General features: G+C 33.7%; 1 protein-coding gene and 1 long non-coding RNA gene across 2 annotated transcripts; one reads left to right on the top strand and one right to left on the bottom strand.

Annotated features, from left to right (window-relative positions):
• Nucleotides 1-11,943: 11,943 nt before the first annotated feature.
• LOC145638643 (uncharacterized) lies at nucleotides 11,944-14,758 on the bottom strand. The gene is made up of 2 exons (XR_014114681.1): nucleotides 14,144-14,758; nucleotides 11,944-13,334 (listed from the first exon to the last, which is right to left on the bottom strand). It is a non-coding gene; the product is annotated as an uncharacterized LOC145638643 (long non-coding RNA).
• A 3,504-nt stretch (nucleotides 14,759-18,262) lies between these two features.
• On the top strand, nucleotides 18,263-22,557 carry LOC145640711 (uncharacterized). Its single transcript, XM_081691942.1, has 6 exons — nucleotides 18,263-18,618; nucleotides 20,191-20,450; nucleotides 20,527-20,650; nucleotides 20,733-21,032; nucleotides 21,126-21,242; nucleotides 22,060-22,557. The coding sequence occupies exons 2-6, from the start codon at nucleotides 20,197-20,199 to the stop codon at nucleotides 22,555-22,557; spliced, it is 1,293 nt and encodes a 430-aa protein (XP_081548068.1). The 5' UTR covers nucleotides 18,263-18,618; nucleotides 20,191-20,196.
• The last annotated feature ends 1,349 nt before the right edge of the window (nucleotides 22,558-23,906 follow it).

The raw sequence follows: 23,906 nt of genomic DNA, 5'->3' as shown, positions 1-23,906 counted from the left end.
TTATATATTGAAAAAATAAACAACAATAAGTAACTTAATTTCTTATCTTTTGTAAAAAAAAAAAAAAAATAAAAAAAAAAAAATAAAAAAAAAATTCAGATCTTAAATTATAAACAACTAAATTTTAAAGCTAAAAACTCAAACCAGACCCCCACCCACCACGACCTCCACCCACGACCACCACCCACCCACGACCCTAACCCAAACCAGACCCCCACCCACCCACGACCCTAACCCAAATCAGACCCCCACCCACCCACGACCTCCACCCACGACCACCACCCACCCACGACCCTAACCCAAACCAGACCCCAACCCACCCACGATCCTAACCCAAACCAGACCCCCACCCACCACGACCTCCACCCACGACCACCACCCACGATCCTAACCCAAACCAGACCCCCACCCACCACGACCTCCACCCACGACCACCACCCACCACGAATCAAATTAAAATTAAAATCAAAAATAAAACTAAAATCGAAATAAAAATTAAAAAAACCATCAATCTAACCCGATTTTAGCTTCAAATTATGGTTTTAAAGGTCAAATTCGACCATAAAAACTCTAGATCTAGAGTTTTCATGGTCGAATTTGACCTAAAAAACTTATACACCCACATGCATGCACGAATTTGCTCGAAATTGTTCAAAATTGTTCGAAATTTGGTTGAAATTATCCTCGAAATTAGCTCGAAAATACCCAATTATGTTCAAATTTGATGAGATGAGAAAGAACAAATAAAAGAGAAAATGAAAGTAGAAAGGGCGAGTTAGAGGGAAGAGGAGAGAGAGGGAAAACGAGAGTAGAAGAGAGCAGCCGAAATGAAAGAAGAAAGGGGCGAAATGAAAGAGGAGAGAGAGAGAGAGCAGCCCGGGGTAAGGAAGAGGAGGAGAAATAAAAGAGGAGGGGTAAGCGCTTTTAGGGTTTTTTTTTTAATTGGCAAGCGGTTTGGGGTTGAACCGCTTGCCAATATATGTAATAGCAAGCGGTTCAACCCCAAACCGCTTGTCATTACATATATTGGCAAGCGGTTCGCGCCAAAACCGCTTGCCATTTCATATTACAGGTTTAAAAAAAAAAAAAAAAAGGGTGAATGACAAGCGGATTTTTAAAACCGCTTGCCTATTGGGGCTTCCCATCACGTTTATTCTACTAGTGTATGTTGTCATAAATGTTCGTGGTAGGCTTGATTTAATGAAATCGGTGCAAGTTATAAATCGTTAAATTAGCCGTTTAAAGGCAAATTGGATAGTTCAACCCACCCAATTGGACTCCTAGAGGATATTAGGAACCATGGTATTTCGGCAATTTTTATTTGCGGGCGAAAAAAAATTAAAGGCTTATATCCACGCTTTTTGAGAAATTTTGTAGGTTTCGAGTCACGGTGTTGAAAAAGCCTTGAGATTTTAGGGAATACATCTCGAGGTCATATAATGACGTTTAGAATCATATATGATCATTATATGTTGTCATAAATGTTCGTGGTAGGATTGAGTGAATGAAATCGGTGCAAGTTTTAAACCGGTAAATTGGTCGTTTAAAGGCAAATTGGATGATTCCACCCCCCAATTGGACTTCCGGAGGGTATTAGGGACCATGGTAAATATTTCGGTAATTTTTATTTCCGGGCGAATAAAAGTCAAGAGTTCCAAAATCGAAGACTAATATCAACGCTTTTGAGAAATTTCGAATGTTTCGGGGCCCAATGTCGAAAAGCATTGAAATTTTAGGGGATACATTTCGTGATCATATAATGCCATTTGGAACTACTTCCTCCGTTTTCTTTTAGATGCAACACACACTTTTTCACGGTATTTAAGAAATGTGGGGTTCACATGATATAATACACTTTAAAATGGGATGAGTGGTTGTTAGGAGTGTAATTTAGTGGGCCATGTGCTTTAAATAAGGGAAATAGTATAGTTTTTCCCTAAAATAACTTTCCTTTTATATATAGTGTGTTGCAAGTATTGTGACATTTCCTTTTTAGGGAAGTGTTGCAAGTAAAAGAAAACAGAGGAAGTATATATATGATCATTATATGTTGTTATAAATGTTCGTGGTAGGCTTGAGTTAATGAAATCGGTGCAAGTTGTAAATTGGTAAATTGGTCGTTTAAAGGCAAATTGGATGGTTCCACCCAGCCAATTGGACTACCGGAGGGTATTAGGGACCATGGTGAGCATTTTGGCAATTTTTATTTCCGGGTGAAAAAAAGTCAAAAATTCCAAAATTGAAGACTAATATCCACGCTTTTTGAGAAAATTTTGAGGTTTCGGGTAGAGCTGTCAATTCGAGAAAACGAGTCAGGTTTGGGTCGGTAATAGTGGGTTGGGTCAACTCGGGTTGGGTCAATTCGGATTAATTCCATAACCTATGCGGGTCAGGTTTTGGTTGGGTCTTGTTTTAGTCGGGTCACGTCGGATCATACTTCTTATCGGGTTTGGGTCGGGTTAATAATAGGTCGGGGTATATTCGGGTCGGGTGAACAATAGGTCGGGTTTAATTTGGGCTTTCACGGGTTAAAACGGTTTAGGGTAATTCTCGGGTTTGAGTCGGTTTCGATTCAAGTCGATGATTTGAGGGTTATAATCAAGTCAGGTCATTCTCGGATTTAAGTCGGGTTCGGTTCAAGTCAATAATTTGAGGGTTATAATCAGGTCGGGTCATTTTCAAGTCGGGTCATACTTGTATTCAAGTCGGGTTCGTTTCAAGTCAATAATTTGCGGGTTATAATCAGGTTGGGTCATTTTCAAGTCGGGTCATTCTCGGATTTAAGTCGGGTTATGTTCAAGTCAATAATTTGCAGGTTACAATCAGGTCGGGTCATTTCCAAGTTAGGTCATATTCGGGTTCAACTAAATATAAATAGATAATTATTATTTTTATCAAGCTAATTATTTCCTTTGACTATCATATATATGGAAATATACTAGGGAACTATAGTCTATAATTTAGGAAGATAATTATCTCCTTTGAACATACAACAAATATATACTATATTTAACTCTTAAATTTGAGGATGATGCCCCTTTCTTTTGCTGGCCTGGACCGACTTGGTCTCCCTAGACAAAGTGCTTTGATAAAAAATAATAAGGTGGTCTAAATTGCATTAAAGGTGATTTGAAATCGGGTCAGGAACAATTTGGGTTGAATTTAGGTTGGGTCAATAACAAGTCGTATTGATTTTGAGTCGGGTTAGTAACAAATCGGGTTGAATTTTTAGGTCGGGTTAGTAATAGGTCTGGTAAAATTCGGGCCGGGCTAATAACACGTCGGGTTGAATTTGGGTCAAGTCAATAACAAGTTGGGTTGATTTCGGGTCGGGTTTGTAACAGGTTGGGTTAAATTCAGGTCGGGTTAGGAACGGGTCGGGTTAAATTCAGGTCAGGTTATTAACAAGTCGGGTTAAATTCGGGTTTTGGCGGGTTAAAACGGGTTTGGGTCAATTTTGGTTCAAGTCGGGTTCGGTTCAGGTCAATAATTTACGGATTACATTCGGGTCGGGTCATCTCCAGGTTAGTTCATGTTTGGGTTCGGGTCTCAAATACTCTGGTCAACTTAGGTCTAGGGTTGGTTTCAGGTCAGGTTTGGGTCACCATTTTTCCGGGTTCAAATGGGTCGGTTAATAATCGGGTTTGAGTCGGTATTTTAGGACGGGTCAACTTTTGACAGCTCTAGCTATGTCCCTAAATTACATTCCTACTTCTAACATTTATTCCTCACATAATAGAGAAAAATAGGAATATAATTTAGGGACGAAGAGAGTAATAAATAACACTAACATCAAATAAATAATACTAGTATCAACTTTCAAGTATACAAAAAAGTACATAGAATATGAAATTGCACGAGGATTAATGTTATAGATAAGATTAAACCTACTTCCTTGATATTTAATAATGTTACTCGAAAAACAAAATATACTGTGTGTAGAAATTTTTTATCACACAAAAGTTGAGAGAAGTCAAGTTCAATATTTCAGCGCCATCATCTTTGATATACTTGTATGATATGATATTGTCCATACGGAGTATAAAAGAAAAGAATTAAACCATCGAATAAACTTGGACTTGGCAATCTCCATTATCCACAACTTAGTATTTACTTCATCAAATGTTGTCGAATTTCTAGTAAACGATAATTTGGAACAAGACTGTAATCCGCAAATATGCGGCTATTTCACATGCTTAAAGCTAAAAAAAAAAAAAAAAAGACCATGTTTTCGTTGACCTTAATTAGAGTTTTAAACCTTTATTTGTTAGCCAAGGACCATTTATAATTTGCTATTCTTTTCAGAACTTTTAAGTAATCATAAATTCAAAATAATAATACCCGGCCCAGAGTTATGAGTTTTTTTTTTTTTTTTTTTTTTTTTTTTTTTTTGAAAAAAAGAGTTATGAGTTTTATTATGATCAACTTAATATTTTAGAACCCCATGTAATTTATAAATGTGAAACCACTTTTCTAAGACATGACCATGAGCATGAAGAGAACATCAAAATAGACGGAAATAATTCAAATATATGATACGTCTATATTATATAAGATCGTCTTATGTAACTAAAGCAAATTTAAATACGTACCTTAGCTTATTGCAAGTGAAGAGAAGAAATCCTTTAATATATAGTCTTTCCACTATTCAAAATATATATATATATATATATATATATATATATATATATATATATATATATATATATATATATATATATATATATATATAGTCTTTCCAATAATAATAATGGTCTAATGTAATGGGTATTGGGTCTTGAATTCTTGTTAGTACAGTATTAGTATAATCATGTTGAATAATTTCCCAACAGTATAATTGTCGAGAAGAATAGTTTAATAAAGGGCCCCTAAGACCAATAGATTGTGGAATTGGTTTATTAGTGTAGGACACTATGAGTAGTGAACGTGGAGGACATTCACACCTGACTTTTGCAATTTAGACCTCACAAACTCTTTACTCTTGGCTCCATGCACTTTATTTTCCTGTATTGTCTTACACTCACCAACTCACTACATTCATTATGTCATTTAATTTCCAAAGTTTCTTAATTCTAAACTGATTTTAGACTTTCTGCAAATATTTCTATTGGGTGCATGGCATTTCTACAAGTGTTTGGATGTCCCTATTTTACATTTGAACTACAAAATACATTTCATGTATAAAAAGAATGTTATTAATTTATAACTAATTTGACACTTTCATCTCGTAAGCTAAGCTTGGTATATTGGTAAGATTATCACCTTCCAACCTTTAGGTTAGGGTTCAATCCCCATTAGTGACACTTTGAGGTAGGGCGGGATCCCTTACCCTTCCCCCTCACTCTCAAAGTGTCTGGCCCATAAATACCGGACCAATCTTGTATGCTAATTTAATACTCGTATAATTTTGTAGGTCAGACTCATTAATAATGAAAGAGCTGGGTAGATTAAGTATTTAAGTGTGAATGCTCGTCCATAAAGAACCCCTCTATAGGCCTTAAGGAATCCATCTGATGTATACAACAGTAGTACATCAGCTTAATTTGTTGGTTAATTAGTCAAAAACTAGCTAAGCAAAATAATACACTTGTATACGTATTGTTGCCTTGTCGGCCAACCTTTTCTTATATACATATATATTTGGAGCTAACAATTATGATGAAATGATCGGTTCAACAATTGTATTTATTTCAGCCAATAGATTATGTTTTGCAAAAGCAAACAAGCAAACGGCAGTTATATTGAAGTCTTCTTGAAGCTACATGGCATGTAGGCCATGTAATACGTATATACACATTTATTTATGTTAAAAATATCTTTAATTGCTACTTGTACTTCTCTTATGCCAATTTATAATCATTAATATACATTTTTAATTATTAATATCTCAATTAATTTTTTTTAAAGCAATATCTCAATTAATTATATTCATTACATGGGATTTTATTAAATTCATCTCAATATATACTTTCAAAGTATTCATGTTTAATTCCTTAATTTTATATTTTTTACTAAAATGTAAATGAAGATAGAGTATTATAGATTAAGCATTGACAAAAGTGAAATGTTAGTAATTAAAAAAAAAAAAGCATGATTCCTCAAAAAAAAAAAAAAAAAAAAAAAGAAGAAGAAGAATAAATATTTGTAGTAAAAATCATGATGTTTGATATTTAGAAAATACATTAAAATACGAATAGTAGGCAAGAAGGTTAAAAAATAAAAATAAAAAATATTGAGTACCATTAAAAACATCAGATTTGTAGTAGTAGGTTATTACATTATTACATTTGTTATTTATGTGTTACTGAATTGAAATTAAAGTTATGCTCAGATTGAGTATATGCCTAGCATTAGAATCAAAGAATGCCTAACAAAATCTCATCTTGTTTGATATTGTTAATGTTAATTTATGGTCAATATCATTTACTTGTATTTCCTTGTATTTTCCAATGTTATATCATCAATTGATTCAGATCATCACTAAGGAAGTAGCTAGTGGGTTTATTAAAATAAGGTTGACAAAATACAATAAATAAAATAGAATAAATCAGAGTTGAAGTTAGTGAGAAGTAAGATGAATAATTATTTAAGTATCCACTACTACAGTCATTGGTGATCATATATGTTAAACAATAATGACAGTATAAGAAATTGGTCAAGAATCAATCCTTTAAGTGGGATATTTTTTATTTTTTTGGAAAGAATCCTTTAAGTGGTATAATATGACAAAAATCTTATCATTTATATAATTGGATATTTCAAGGAATTATACCAAATAAGCTTCTCAAATAATTCACAGTTACCAATAAACATTCATAAAAGTCATAATCAAATCTTAAAAATCAACAAATTGCCAAAAATCTAGGAGAATAAACAACCATGGCCAAGAGTTAAACATAGTAACGTGTGGCTCACACACGCTTCCTTTGAACTCGAACTTAATGCTGGCTTCATTCGTTCTTTTCACATGAATTACCCTTATAACTAAATCAAACTAATTTGGTGTTTATAACAAAAAATTGTTTTTGGTTCCATAAAATCAACGCTTTCAATCAATCTCTCTTTTATTTCCTTTTTATTTTTCAAATTTCAAAGAATTAAAAATAATAATAGCCAACGAATAGCACTAGTGTAAAGGTCGGGCATCCAAAAGAAAGAAAGGAAAAAAACCCTAGAAAAAGACTTGTAAAACAATGACATAAATAAACTCATAATGATTCACGCAAATTGAATAGTGTTAATTTTGCAAAATTAGTCAAAAAAAATTCTAGTAGTTGCGCGCTTTTTCCTGCTTTTTTTTTTAATTTTTATTTTCTCTCTCCTTTCGCACCCACCAGATGATGATTCTAATTTCATCACATAATTTGTTACAACTAACGACTATTTGTTCGCATGTCACATAATTCTTTCATCATCATCTCGTCATTCTTTAATTAATATCACAAAATTAAAATAATATCAACAGTAAAAATAAAAATAAAACAAAAAAGAAATCCTTTATTGAAAAAATATCGTCATCATATTTGATAGATATCACAATAATGTCGCAACATAATCATGATTTCAAGAACAAACCTAAAACAAAAGAAGTAATTAACCCCTTAACCCTCCAAAATTAAACGACTAATGAAAAATAAAACGACTAATCCATGGATCCAGGTTGACGGAATTTACAAGAAAAGATTACAACCGTTGGATCAAAACTAAACTAAAATCAATCAAGCCCTAAAACAACCAACAATAGGATTATGATGATGGTGATGATTATGATTATGATGGTGGTGATGATGGTGATGATGAAGGGATTTCTCTTGATCAATCAAAGCTTGAACGTAACGAAACTCCTCCACGTGGCAAGGAATAGTGATGGTACCTTTGTGATGAAAACCGTACTCATCTTCGGCTTCTTTAAGAAGCTTCATAAAAAGAGGGTGGTTGAAATGCGAAATTGGTACCACGAATCTTTGCTGTTCTTCTTCTGTGAGCCCCACTTTTATCGCCAAACAACCCTTCGGAATATGGTGTTGCTGCTTCTTGTGGGGTAGATGCAGGTGAACCATCTTTCTTTGATTGGAGAATTTAATTCGAAAAAAAAAATACGAAAATTGAGGGTTAAAAAAAAGGGGAAAATTAATGGGTGTATTAGAGGAAGACGAAGCAAATTGGGGGAGTTGTTTTGGAGAAAAGATGGAGGGTTTGAGAGATTGCCATGTTTAACCTAGAATTTGTGAAAGAATTGAATAAGCAAAGAGGGGAATTATATAGAAAGAGGAAAAAGAGGGATTTTGGTTGGGATGAATTTGGGTTTAAATAGAGTACAACACTTAACAACCCATTAATTGTGGGGCCCAATTCTATGTTTTTGTGGGATGACGGCTTTAGCCGTTGGGAGTTTTCTAAAGGTAGGGTTGTTTTTGTTTTTTTTTATCTTGTTTTCTTGGGGAAAAAAGATAAAAGTGGGGGTTCATGTTTTTTATCATGCGTAATGTAAGTGGCGAGAAGGATTCCTAATCAGAGTGATGTTAGGGTTAGTGACTTTAATTTGGGTGAGATTTAGGAGGTTGCGGACTAATAGGTTGGTTATGGTCATATTATTTTTAAAAAAGATAAAACTAAATAAATATTGTTCTATTTTGATTGATAAACCTAAATAATTAGAATCTTCAAAATTATAGGATTTGAGGGATTTTGAGGTACATAAATACTATCAAGTCTCAAATTGAAACAATTAAAATATTGAATGATTTTTTATTTTTTAAGGGACGGCCAATCGGGCATGAAGGAAATAATAAAAAATCAATATGTTTAATATAAAAGTACAATAAAATACATGCAATTTCCAACAACAAAAAAAAAAAATAAAAAATTACATGCACGAGGATGTGAGATTTATATGTTACCGAGTAATTAAATTCACATTAACACATTGGTTGAGATGGAAATACTCTACAATCTAGTTAAACCATATTAGATTAGTTTCATTTATAATTATTACCGGCTAATTTTAAATTTAACCTTCTTAATATTTGCCAAAATAGCATGATTTATACTTTTCAAATGCCTAAGGGCCTAAGGTTGTTGCCTCAAAATAAAAATGCCTCAGGATAAAATAATTAATATCAATCAATTTATCTTTTTATAACCATAAACAATTTTTTATTTTAATTTTGGTATGTTTTTCACTTTAAATTACGATTTACGTGTACTACGTAGAAAAATCATAAACAAACTGCCAATTGATAAAATAATGCCGAAAGTTATAAAGAAAATGAGTACAAGTGGGTCCTTTGGATAGAAAGGTACATTAGAAGAACAATATTTGTACTCCCAAACTTTGTGGGCACCCGCAATTTCTGGAAATTTGCTAATACAGGATCATAATTTGTTTTCCTACTTTTCTTCTTCAACCAATATTTTTAGGGTCCAATTATTCCTGATCCGCAATTGATGCATATACATTCTCAAATAATAACAATAATACGGAGTAGCTTTTTAATTTGTATAAACAATAATAAATTAGTTTTTGACAGCAAACATAAACTTTCAATGTAAGGTTAAAAACAAAATTGCATTGGTTTTTTTTTTTTTTTTAATAGTTTCTAAAGTTTAGTTTAATGATCATGTAACATAGAATAAGAGTACAATATCATCAAACTTAGATATTTAATAATAATTTACATTAACAAATAAGACTGCAATGGTTTAGTTTAATTAATAATGATTATTAATACAACATAAAGCTTTCAATACCTATCATCAAACCTTGATTGAAATATTTGCAGCTTAATAAAAGTGTTTAATAATCATTAATATGACTTAAGTTATCAATCAGTCTAATTGATCATGTACCGTGCACATTAATCAGATTAAAATTACAATGCAAAGCATGGTTCTCAATCCATGGACACAAGATTTTTTATTTTTTTTATTTTTTTTTTATTTTTAGGGATGGAAACAAGTTTTTTAATACCAATGATACTATTTTCCAATGCTAATACGATGTATGTTATTTTTCGCATAATTGTACTGGAATCATAAAGTAAATATTCTTTACAATTTGTTGCGAGTCTTGCGACTCTTGTGACTTGTGTTATTCATGTTTTTGTTACGGACGGGCTGCGTTTCAAAGAGCCAAAGAGAATCTTAATATGGGCCATAAATATCGTTGGACTATAAAACTAGGCCCATGAGTCTGGACCTAGTGGCGGGCTCAAAAGGCTTCGTTTGCTGGACATCAACTGAGTGACTGCAAAAGTAAAGCAACGTGGGCTAGCCAAAATGTATTGTCCACTTGACTAGAAACTACAATTAATTTTTTTTTTATTTTTTATTTTTGAGGGGTGAAACTACAATTAATTTATAATAGTTGTTTAGGAAATTATTAGACAGCATTTGTTGTCTTAATTAAATTGTACAACCTATTTGTCAAGGATTACAAGTTATGGTGAGTGATTAATGATTATTTAATTTGTGTAAAACTACATAAATAAGAGTTTTGATCAACGACGTAAGTGCTTGAACACTAGGCCATAGTTGTTTTAAAATAAAAATCCTTGTTGGATTTATTGGTTCTTGGTTGTCTTTAATTTCAGTGGAAAACAATGCACTTAATTTTGTGATAGGGAGGTCCTTATCTTTAATTAAGTTTGTCCTCCTTAGAAATCTCAATACACCATTGATGTTGATTGCCTGTGTGCGAGGGAACAGTTGATCGCAACCAATATCGTCATTTCTCTTGTTACTTTTCCTCATAAATTAAATTGTATCCCCACCGTTGCCTCTTTCATCAACATTATAATGCATTACTAGCTTGTATTTCCGTTCACGGGTCATCACTGTATTATATAACAAAGTAATATTACTTGTATGGCTTATGCATATTATTTGATACGTCGTAATATATACATTGTAATCTTTCCAACAATAAGTATTTACTTTATAATGTCAATTATAAGTCCTAATCTTTCTATGCTCTACTCCATTATTAGTCCTTTATGGTATTGACTTGTATAAGGACAAAAGCTTAAAGATGATAGTAAACGTTATTTTGTACGGCTTCTTTCAGATATAAAACAGCCATAAACATAATTTTTTGTAATACTTTGAATTTCCCTTAACTAAAAGTTTTGATAAGATATAATCTTTTGACTTCTTTATGAAAGAGATGTTAGTAATAGTTAAAAGCTTGTAATCAATAGTAAATCACGTCGTCTTACATCATATTTGGATAACATAATTGCTCTTTTACTTTCTTCTTTTTTCTGTTTTGTGTTACCAACTCCAACTACTTCTCAAGTTGTTGTAAAAACAATGCTGACCAAATGTACTAATCTGCTTTGAATATCATTGAACTAACAACTTCACAAATTCATTGCATATGATCAATAATTGTTAAATTTGTTTCCAGAACTTGGCTAGATATATTGTTCAAATACTTAGATGATAGTAATGATTTATATAAATACTTTAATTTAGGTTGAATAGTGAATTAAAGTACAATAATGTAATTAAGAGAGCAAAACTAATAGTCACTTAATATACTTTGCAATCCAAAACATAAGTTATTTTTACTCCGTACTAATCTTCAGACACATCAAGAATCAACTTAATTTGCATAATAATTTTATAATTTGTTTTTAAATTGAAATGGTTTACTTCCTCGTGACTTTAAATCAACTAGTCTGTCATGAATACCATTTTCTGTTATATTAGCACTATTAAAGACTTATTACTCCTATGTTTTGAAGTGATGGGGTATATCCGTATATTAACAAATTATCCAATAAGTTTGAAAAAAAAAGGAGAAATTTTCTTGGTTGAAGAGCATTAACAAGTAGATCACATGCATATTGAAAGTAGAATGAAAGAATTTGACTAATATTCACTAAATTTAGACATTAACACAAAATCAACGACACAAAAAATAGCTGGAGTAAGTGAGACTGTCATTAATCATGTTTTCTTTATAAACTATATTAGCAATCAATCTAATCAAAGTTGAAACACTGCGTATAAAACAAACCTATTATCCACCCTTGAACACAACACTTGGCCCTCTCTAAGGTATCCAAAGTCATTAGTATAGTATCAAGAGACTTAACTTGTGATCACTCCTATGTTCAACATCATAATTAATAATTCAAATCTTGTTTCGCAATCCAAACAACAGTACCATCCCAAACAAAGATTTGTGGCATTGCACCAACATATTACATAATGTAACTTTTCAAATTTACATATACACAGTCAATCTAGTGATTGATCACTAATTAAACTATTGTTTCGCTCCTCAGATCATCATACCTTGACACAATTAAACCAATAACGAAACAAATCATATGAAATTAGCAATTTAAGGATGAAATCCTAGGACATAATTACATATATAAGCTGTACAATTCTGTTTGTTTCTCATCAAACAGCTGCCTGCCTCAGTGTAATTGTACGTACTGCCCTGCATTCTGCAACACAAAACAAGAGACAATACTATACCATAATACCAACCTATATATTCTGAGTGACTGAGTAGTGTAGTGCATAAAAACCTCCGCTCTTATCTTTTCATATCAACTGTTTACCTTTTTTTTTTTTTCTTTTTCTGTCTGTGTTTTCTCATCACAACATATCACACGTTGATAACTTATTTAACCCCTTCACAAAATAAATTTATATATATAAATAAAAGGTAAAATAAGAGACAAAGTAATGTTGTAAAGAGTTAAGTTGTAGGCTTTTAGCAAAAAGATAGAGAGCATGGTAATCTGTACCCACACCATTTTTAACCCACTTTGTAACAGTTTTTACCCATGTTTCTATAGTACTACATTCTTCAATAGAAAGCTGCTTCACCTACCCATCTTTCTCTTTACTAGGGGTTCTTTTCATTGACTTGTTTTCTCATCCTTTTTATCTCGCAATTCTATGCGTGAGGGTTTCATTGGCTTAATAGTACTAGTACAGTTAGGCAACTAATAGAGGACGATTATAATGTGTTTAATTAATAACATTAGTCTTAATAAGCACAACAAAGTTGGTTAATAGTTTCGTTTAATGGCACTAGCTAGTATAGTTAGGCAATTAACAAAGGACGATTATTATGTGGTTAACATAAGAGTTGGTTAGCTGTTCGGCAATCAGCTAGACAAGTAAATGTACAGTACTCCGTGATAACTACGGAGTTGAGAGGTAAAAGATAGTTGATTATTAATTGAATAAGTATAGGATAGATAAGTAATGGCTCATGAGGCAATTAAAACCCAGAGAACGTCAGTAAAGATGATAAAGTTGCAATAAACAAAGCCTCATTAAATCGAGTGCACTGATTCTCTAGAATCCTGCATTCAATCAAAACCAACATTAAAATCAATAAGCTATCTTATCACAACTAAACAAAACAAGTACTCCCTATTCATAATCATTAAAACTAAATTACCCCTATAAGAATGGTTCAGAGATATCGGGTATAATTATTACTCCGTATTTTACTGTAGAATACTAGAATATACCCGAGAATGTGCAATATTATTTCAGGCTATGGAAAGTTGAGATCTTTTAGTATAACAGATCTGAAATTAGCTTAATATTAATAGAAAGATTTAAAGTATGAATAGGACCAGATGTGATTCGATTGCGATTCTCTCTAGTAACTAGACGGTTTAGATGGTGTGAACATGAACGCATTGAAAATGGAAAACGAGAAATTTTATAATAGATCTGAAGAACTGAGAAAGAAAAATAGAAAAAACAAACCCTAGGAGAGAGAAAAAAAGGGGAGAAAGATGGAAGAAGTGAAAAGGTGAAAAGGAAAGTAGATCTGAAGAGAATCTCTTTCTCTCTCACAAACACACACATGGGTGGTAGACAAATCCCTATGAAACAATGGTATAATAATGAGGAAATGATGAAGAATTTGTAGAATGAAAAATGACTGACAAATAAACTGCCAAATAATAATAATCATTAAAAAAAAAATCAAGGAAAGTAATGATGAAAAAAACTTTATATTCTGAGCACACTTACAGAATCTAGTTAGAGTTAGGGTCAAAAATTATCATCATTACACCAATCAACCAACCTAAACCTCTGCAACACGTACAAACTCTATCTTTAATTTATAATAAAATTAAAAAAGAGAGAAAAATACCTGAGAAGGAGGAAAAAGAGGTGTAAGGGAAGCAGATAAAATTAGGGGGAATGAAGCCTGGTCCGACGACGGTGAAAAGGCGGGTCCTCGTCCTCGAGCCAGACAACATTCCCCTCAACTCAATTGCTTCCAACCCAGGGCCAATTGGTTGAATGAATTTGGTTTTATGAAATTGGATTTATAGGGTGCGTGATGAGTGATCTGAAGAGCACCCCCAAGAAAAACGGCTTAGTTGAAGGGGGGAGGAGAGAGAAAAAAACAAAGGAGAGAAGAAAGAAAAGATGAGAGAATGAGAATGAGAATGAGTAAGCAAGCGGATTGTGAGGGGGGTGGTTATAATAACGCCGGGGTCATGACTCATGAGAGAGAAACTTCTCTCTTCTACTTTAATTTTTTTTATTAAAATTAAAATACAAGTAAATATTGTTTTGAAAAAAAAAAAAAGAAAGGGTTGAAGAAAAAGACAAAAGAGACGAGGACAGTTGAAGCTGAGCAGATAGTATGAGGTGAGGATTATGGGTCCCCCCACCACACCACTGAGCTCTGGCTATCACCACCACCTTCAATTTCATTCCATCCATCATAGGGAGCTTATGCATTCCCATTCATTCATCTACAAATTACTCCTTCACATCATAATTGTTCTTTCCATTTAATTTAACAAGTACGGAGCATATTACTTTGTGAATGCATTATTTAAAAGTATTTACTCTGTATTTCATACGAGTATTAATTAAAACTACTCCATATAAAGATATAAATAATATTAATATACAATTCTCTTGAATTACGGACTTACAAAATAATAAAAATGAAAGGTATACATTTGTAGTCAAATTATGCTATAAAAATATTTCACTTGCGAATAATTTAGCCTGCTTGATAGAATATCTATTGATTCTATCGTGTTATATATAAGGTTGGTGGACAATTTCATCTATCACCAACTGTTCTAAGCTAAAACCTTACTACTACTAGACATATACGCAGTTAATTAAACTCTTTAAAAACTTATTAACTTACCTATGGTTGAAAAAAGGATAAGCCATTCAAAATCTTTAATTGGCTAAGAGGGTTTCAATACTAAGTACAACTCATCATGATTCACTTTTTCTTCAAGACATTTTTTGTTATTGAATCGACTAATCCATTTATAGACTTTGTCCACAACTCCATGCTATAGAATAAGATAAGCCATACCAAGTATTTCATTAGGTTTGGGAGGGGTTTTTAATTTGTGTGTTAGGTAAATGATGCATGATTAGATTGGTGTCATCAAAATAAAAATCCTAACAGGAGTAATTTGATTAAAAGACTAAGGGTCTGTTCCCATAGACTGAACTAAGCTGAACTGAACTGAATTGAACTGAACTGAGATGAACTGAAATGAATATGTTATAAGAGAAGGAAATTAGGAGCTGAGCTTAACTGAATTGAACCGAACTAAACTGAGTTGAGCTGAACTGAACTGAAAATAAACGTATGAGAACAGGCCCTAAGAATCTGTTCTGATTTAGTGGAGTGAGCTAAACTGAACTGAATTGTTTAAGTGAGAAGGAAATTAGGAACTGAGTTGAAATTAAGTTGAAGAGAACAAATTTTAAAGATAAATACAATATGTATATATTTTTAAAAAATGTATATAAAAAATAAAATAAAATAAAATAAAATAAAAAACAAAGAAAGAGCTAGAGAGGTGAGAGATGAAATAGCTACAGGGGAGGTGGTAGAATGGCGTAACTTGTGATTCAGTGTCACTTTCTTTTTATCTCATTCATTTATGCCGTAAGCTGTATTCAATTCCACGTGATTGACCCCCTAATTAATGATTCCAAGAAATTTTTTTAAGCCTACTTCTAAATTATACTTCTATGTTTGTTCTTCGTACTTACCACTGTAAATTTTCATTTACTTGCTTAAGGACTAAGGAGTTTATACTATGCTTTTACTGCCATGGTCAATGGACCTACTACTGTTATTACCAGCTGAATTTATTTCTTAGACTTGGAATACTAATTATTCCACCTTTTATCAAATCCCTACACCACTTTTGTCTAATTGACCTTATACTTATATAATTTACAAGTGCTTGTCCACTCTTTTGACTTGGGCTTATTAAACTACTTATATATCAGATTAGGATCGGATCGGATCGGAATACCAACATTTTGAAAACAATTCATGGAATTTTAATTTTGAGTGTAATAATTTATTATATACCATTGAAAATTTAATTTGAAATAATTATCTCACATAGAAGATTATATTGAGAGGGACAGTGACTAGTCCTTAATATATTAGTTTAATTTGTGTAAGTCATGTGATGTTTTGTTAAATTTGTACTACGTGTATGGTAAGACTTTTTTTTTTTTCTCTTTTAATTTGACTGTTAATAATACTACAAACCGTCAATCTTACGACATGCTCTTTGAAATTTACCACATGCAAAAAACTTGAAAGGGAGAATGAGGGATAGCTCTGGTGGTTAGATCTCCCCTTCCAATTTCGGGTAATCTTGAATCGATTCTCATTACTAGACCTTGTGGCTAAAAAAAAAAAAAAAAAAAAAAAAAAAAAAAAAAAAAAGAACAAATTGAAAAATGGCATAGTACAAGAAGTGTTGTAGTAAATGAAAGGTGTAAGACATTAATATCAAAGACCATAAAAGAATTGGGCATTGTACTGTGATAAAATTTAATGTCACTCTAATTTTATTTTATTTTATTTTATTTTTATTTAAAAAAAACAGCAAGGAATCAAAGTAAAGAAGGAGCTGCAAAAGGGTCAGAGGAGTGGTTGGGTTATTTATCTGCCCGATAATAGTAACCCGCATTCAATAAACATTGGAATGTTTAGTCTGATTATTGAATCCTAAATTAGGATGATCACAATCATTAATTAATTAATTAATTATTTAAATCTTAAGATTACACTTTTAGGTGCCGCGTACCTTTTAACGCCGGCGAGGTTTTCGAGAGACCCACCCATATCACCGACATCTAAGCGTCTTTGGGTCCACATTCCACCCCCTCCCCCCTCTTGCTTGTTTCTCTCTTCCCTTACAATTAGGTATGGCCATATGGCTTCATTCATTTATAGGTCACTTCCAATCTCTAACCCGACACAATAACATTAATGATTTGAATGTGGTGTGTGTGATCAATAAACTCTACCAAAACTTTATTTGATTATGCAAAACTCTTACCGCGTATAGTCTTAAACAAAAAATTTAATGGAATTTATTTAATATACAGAATAACGGGTTTGGATCCTCTAGAGTTGAACTCTATAGAGTTCAATAAATCTAGACCCTCCACAATAGATCAATGGCTAATATTCATCTTGCATGCATTTCAAAATAAAAAATAAAAGTTCAATAAAAAATAATTTAAAACTCTCACTCTCACAACTCTACAACTCTATAATTTTCAAACTCTAGAGGATCTCAACTCCAGAATAACAGTTTGCTTCAAATTAAAATTAAAAGATGTACAAGCCTAATTGACAAGGATATTAGAGGGTTTTTTTTAGTCTTTTATATTACACAATTCATCTATCTATTCATCAAAATTAGGTGATGTTCATGATTTTTGTGTTCAATAACTATTAATTTGACTATAATTGAGTAGAGAGAGTTTACCCTTTCAATATTTTATTTTTTCAAACTCAGGTCATTTGTGTGAGTTAGCTAAGGTCAGTGTGCCTTGCCATGTGCCAAATGTAGGAGTATAATAGGTTAGAATCAGTGGAAAGTATTCACCTGAAATTGCTTAAAAATTGGGGGACAATATTATTCCTTTAAATAAATATTTATAAACCTAACGAACATGCACGGAATGAAGAAGGTCCATCACTACAAGAAATAGGTCATTTTGCGACGGAAACCTTGCAACGGTGACTACAATTCCGTCGCAAAAAGGGTTAATTTGCGAGGGAATAAATTCCGTCGCAACTTTGCGACGGAAACAAACTTTTGCGACGGAAATTCCGTCGCAAAGTTTGCGACGGAATTTATTCCCTCGCAAAAGTTTGTTTGCGACGGAAATAATCGTCGCAAAACAATATTAAAAAAAAAATAAAAAAAACATTTTGCGACGGATTCTGCGACGGAAATTCCGTCGCAAAAAGTTTTTAAATTTTTTTAAAAAAAACTGAAGTTTCGCTGAAGGAGAGAGAAAAAGAAAACGAAGAACAGAAAGAGGAAAGCGTAGAGAGAGATAGAGGAAAGCGTAGAGAGAGAAAGAAAATCCGGCCACTTCACCGCCGCTGTCGCCACCGGAACGACCGGAATCCGGCCACTCACACCTACTAACGCCCACCCCCTCCGTTCACTCCCACTCACGCGGACTCACGCCCACCCACGCCACCCCCTCCGTTCAAGCCCACTCACGCCCCTCCGTTCGCCGGCGGTGTGCAGCCACCACACCACCCTCCTTCCGGCAGCCGGATTTCCGCCACAACACCCTCAAATCCCGGTGAGTATTCCACTATCCCCCTTTGTTTTTGTTTTCAATTTAATTTTAATGTAAACCCTAACTTTTTCTAATTATGTTTTTTAATTTAATTTGTAACTAAATTTTATTATTTAATTACTTGTGTTTAGTGTAGTGTAGTTTAATTTATATTGCAATGTTAGAATTAGTTTAATTTTTAAGATATATTGCAATGTTAGAATTAGTTTAATGTATGTTAGTTTAGTTTAAAATATATGTTAGATTAGTTTATAATGTATGTTATTTTAGTTTAAAATATATGTTAGTTAGTTTATAATGTATGTTAGTTTAGTTTAAAATATATGTTAGATTAGTTTAAAATATATGTTAGATTAGTTTAAAATATATGTTAATTTAAAAATACATGTTAGTGTATGTATGTTTATTTGAATGTGGGTAATTGTGTGTTAATTATATGTGTTTCATCACTTGCTTTAAACTTGTTTAAATTAAACAATTATGGTATGTATGTTAATTATATATGTTCACTAAGATTTGAAAGCATTTGCATCTTCTTATTCCTAGATACCCGTTCAAGACATACACATTAGGAGTATGTCTTGAATAGTCCCCGGTTGGGACTGTCCTTTGACGTTTAATCTCACTTTAGGTGGTGAATGTATGCAATGTTTTTGATTCTATGGAATATCTTGGCGTCTCATTTCTCTACAATGTTTTCTGGGTACATATGTTGGTGTGTTTAATTACCTACATCGTGTACTTGGAGAACTGTAGGGATATGCTGTCGGATTTTCTATAGAATTGAAAACTAGGCATACATTCACTAGTGAGATAAGATGTCCAAGGATGGGTTAGGTTGGAGTGGTAAGGACCCCTGGATATATGTCATCTAAAACCTCATGTAGGTTTGATTTTATGAAGAAAAGAACTTAGCTTGATACTTTGCTACTATTGTTTGTGACTGATATGATTATATGCGTGAGTTGTGTAGAAGTTGTGACAATGAAACGAACAGAGCGTAGCTGGATGTATGAGAGGTTGTGTGGGCGGAATTCTATTGATCCTAGATTCGTGAAAGGGGTTAAGGAATTCATTCAGTATTGCAAAGATCATCCTGAGAGTAGTGACCCCGAGGAGATTAGGTGTCCTTGTGTGAAATGCAAGAATAAGAAAATTCTATCTTCGGATGATGTTCAAGTTCATTTGTATAAGAAGGGGTTCTTACCTAACTATCATGTGTGGATGAATCATGGAGAAGGGTTTCCAGGAACCTCCGAAGGACATTCTAATGAGTATCGTGAAATGGTTGAGGATGCTCTTGGTCATAATGCAGATCATTCGGCTACCGAAGAGCCGAGTGTTGAGGAGGAGCCTAATGCACAGGCAAAGCAGTTTCTTGATTTACTGACGGCATCTGAACAACTGTCATGGTTGGTGTCATTGTAAGATCGAACACTCTAGACAATGAAACTTAATTTTTGCTTTTGGATGCGTATCTTGGTTTAACTGTGATTTAATTTGATGTTATATTCAATTTGATGTTATATTTGTTGTTAATTGAAAAACCTATCATGTGAAATGAATATGATGCAGGTATCAATGGGTAAACGGGGTGATCCGAAGAAGAAATCAAGCAAGAGCAGAGAGTTTCCTTCTTATCACTTGCAGGTTCCTGTTCCGGTTACCATCACCGAGGATGCCACCAGGTTGGGTGACACTCAGGTACCCACCCCTCATTCAGAGGCGGAGCCGAGTACCGTGCACCGTTCGAGTATGGATACGGATGACACTCAGCTTGAGCAACCTAGCTCAACCGGGTCTAACATGCCGGTGTTGGAACCTTCTATGCTCTGGTAAGATTTTAAATGAAAAGGGAAAATTCTGATTTGTTATTCATATAATGCTAATACAAATACCCTTGTTTCATAGGTTTGATAATGACGCTGTAAAGGGGAATGTCACTGATGTAATTCAAGGCTACTACAAAGCTCCTTGGAAGAACTACAGCGAGGTTGAAGGTCCCACCAAGGAACATTGGTTCACCTTGTTCAAGGTATAAGTTTAACTTATAAATAATAGGTGTCATAAATTTAACCAAATGAATATGTAACTAATAGAGTTTTTTGTATATTCAGCAACATTACAGTTGGGCACCTGCTTTGGAGGGGCAAGTGCGTAGGGCGTTTGATACTTATGCTGCAACTCGGTTGCGACAAATGTTCTACAACGTCACTAAAAGGATGGGAGGGAGAAAGCCAGACTGGATCTCAAAAGACATCCACAAGATGATGATGGATATTCCCCAAGTGGATGACGTTTACAAGAAGAGGTCAGCACAGAACAGATTGAACCGACGATCTGGCTCTATGGATAATGAAATAGAACCGACCCATTTTCAAGGTTCCATCTCTGCGGTACAACATGCAAAAAAGCTGGTAAGTTGTTGTATAAAAAATTGAATGTACGTATTTATATGTGCTTAATTACATTTGTATCTAATAATACTGTTCACTTGTTCACATTGCAAGGCGGCAAAGAATCAAGGGAAGCTTCCATCAGCACCTGATCTCTTCTTGCATACACACTTCAAGGAGGTGCCCGGGAAAGGGAAGGTTCCTGCGAACAAAAGAGCGAAGGAAATTGCGGTAATAACTAGTTTTCGCCCATTTTCAAGCCACTTGTTTCCTATATTGCCACTTATGAACTATTTCAAGCCTCGAACTCAAGTAACTATGTTAGGTAGGTGTATTATGGTCAAAATAAGCTCATTTGATAACAAATGTGAGAAATAGGCAAGTTAGAACCAAAAACGCCCCATTTTCGCCCATTTTTTCTAGTTTTAGGACCTAGTGAACCTATATTGCCACTTATAAACAATTTCAAGCCTCAAACTCAAGTAACTATGTTAGTTAGGTGTATTAAGGTCAAAAATAGGTTCATTAGATAACAAATGTGAGAAATAGGCAAGTTAGAACCAAAAACGCCCCATTTTCACCCAATTTTCCTAGTTTTAGGACCTAGTGAACCTATATTGCCACTTATGAACTATTTCAAGCCTCGAACTCAAGTAACTATGTTATTTAGGTGTATTATGGTCAAAAATAAGCTCATTTGATAACAAATGTGAGAAATAGGCAAGTTAGAACCAAAAACGCCCCATTTTCGCCCATTTTTTCTAGTTTTAGGACCTAGTGAACCTATATTGCCACTTATAAACAATTTCAAGCCTCAAACTCAAGTAACTATGTTAGTTAGGTGTATTAAGGTCAAAAATAGGTTCATTAGATAACAAATGTGAGAAATAGACAAGTTAGAACCAAAAACGCCCCATTTTCACCCAATTTTCCTAGTTTTAGGACCTAGTGAACCTATATTGCCACTTATGAACTATATCAAGCCTCAAACTATTGGTTCTCATTCTTTATTTTTATTTCTGCATTGTATATCCTTTGTTTGTTACAGGAGGCGTACCAACACAGACAGGAGGAATCAAGAACCCAGGGTTCCCAACTGTCTGAAAATGAAATTTTCTTTGAGGCGGCTGGTGGTCGTAATAAGAAGGGTCGTGTTAGAGGTCTTGGTGTTGGTGCTGACTTGTACTACGGCACATCTAGGGGACGAGGATCGGGTTCTTCCAGCCAATACGTACCGTCGGTCATAACTCAAATGCAGGAAAACTTCCACAAGGAGTTGAATGAGAGGGTGGAAGCAATTGAGAGCCAGATCGATAGCCGTGTGGCGGAACAGCTCGATGCTCGAGTGGAGGCTCGAGTGGCAGAACGGATGGCTGAAATCGAGAGGAAGAACAAGGAGTTCTTAGAGGAGTTAGCCAGTAGATTTACAGGATTGACCACTCCTTTCACTTGTTCTACGATTCAGCCTCAGATTCGAGACCCCAGGAACGACCCGGGTGGTGGTGGTGGTGGTGGTGCAGGCCAAGGACAGCCAGCTTGTGTTTAGTTAGGTGTCATTTTTCGATTTTTGTATATGGATGACATTGTAGTTTAAAAAATTATATCATGTACCGTACTTGGTAGTTACGGCTACGTGTTGTATATATTTGAATTATGTTAGGGCGTGGACTTTTTGACTGAAATTATTTTAAATGCACGTATTTTATTAAACAGGATTGCATGAATACAGGTTCCAGGAAAACAAAACAAAATACAAAAAAATTAAACAGGATTGCAGGAATACAGGTTCCAGGAAAAAAAACAAAATACAAAAAAAAAAAAAATTAAAATTACAATAACTTTGCGACGGAATGTAATTCCGTCGCAAAATTTGTGACGGACTATTCCGTCGCAAAAGAATCCATTTTGCGACGGAAATACATTCCGTCGCAAAATTTGTGACGGAATATTCCGTCGCAAAATGATTCCTCTTGCTACGGAATTTTCGTCGCAAATGTTGTTTTCAGCTACAACTACCTTTCCGTCGCAAAATCCGTCGCAATTCGTTTTGCGACGGATATTCCGTCACAAAAGGACTGTTTGCTACGAAAGTTCGAGCGACGCCATGCCTGTGACGGAAATCCGTCGCAAAGTCACTTTGCGACGGAATTTTGCCAGTTTGCGACGAATTATTTCCGTCGCAAAACGGCCCTTTTCTTGTTGTGCATAGAAATACAAAGCATAAGAAATGTGAGTAGAAGCATGAATGAATGAATGAATATATATATGTAGGGCAAAGTAGTAGTCGTATTCTTAATTTACCTGAAAACTGTGCCTGTGGCATAAATTAGGCTTATACGGAGTACTACATTAGGGACCACGAAATACATCAATGCCACTGCCCTAACGATGTATACAGGACTTGTTATGTAAATGGCATAAATCAACTGATAATGATATTGCATTCTTTTTTGGCATTTTATTTAATGCTTACTCACCAATTTCCATTTCCATTTTTTTTTTTTTAAGAACTGATGGAGTACTAATTTCGGGTTTACACACACACACTATATATATATATATATATATATTGTTGGTAAAAGTGCTTAATATGATTATAGCTACTTAACCACTTATTGCTTCGAGTCTACGAGTACAGTATTGTATATTGTATTTTATATTTAAACTAAATTGCTACGTACATCAGTAAGAAAAAAACAGTACTCCCTTCATTAGAAGCCTATTTCTCTTTAATATTTGAGTAATAAATGTAAGAATTAGGCTTCTAATTATGAAACAGGAGTACTGTGTAAAGATTTAAATTAAATAACAATTGTTGAATTTGACGTAAAATTAATAATTTGAGAGTGGAGCTGTAAAATGGCTGGAGAGGAGGACAATTTAAAAAATGGGTAG

The sequence above is a fragment of the Chenopodium album genome, chromosome 7 (genome assembly GCF_948465745.1).
Source record: "Chenopodium album chromosome 7, dcCheAlbu1.1, whole genome shotgun sequence".
Lineage (NCBI taxonomy): Eukaryota > Viridiplantae > Streptophyta > Magnoliopsida > Caryophyllales > Amaranthaceae > Chenopodium > Chenopodium album.
Note: the sequence above shows the minus strand (reverse complement) of the source record. Positions and strands in the feature narration are given on the sequence as shown.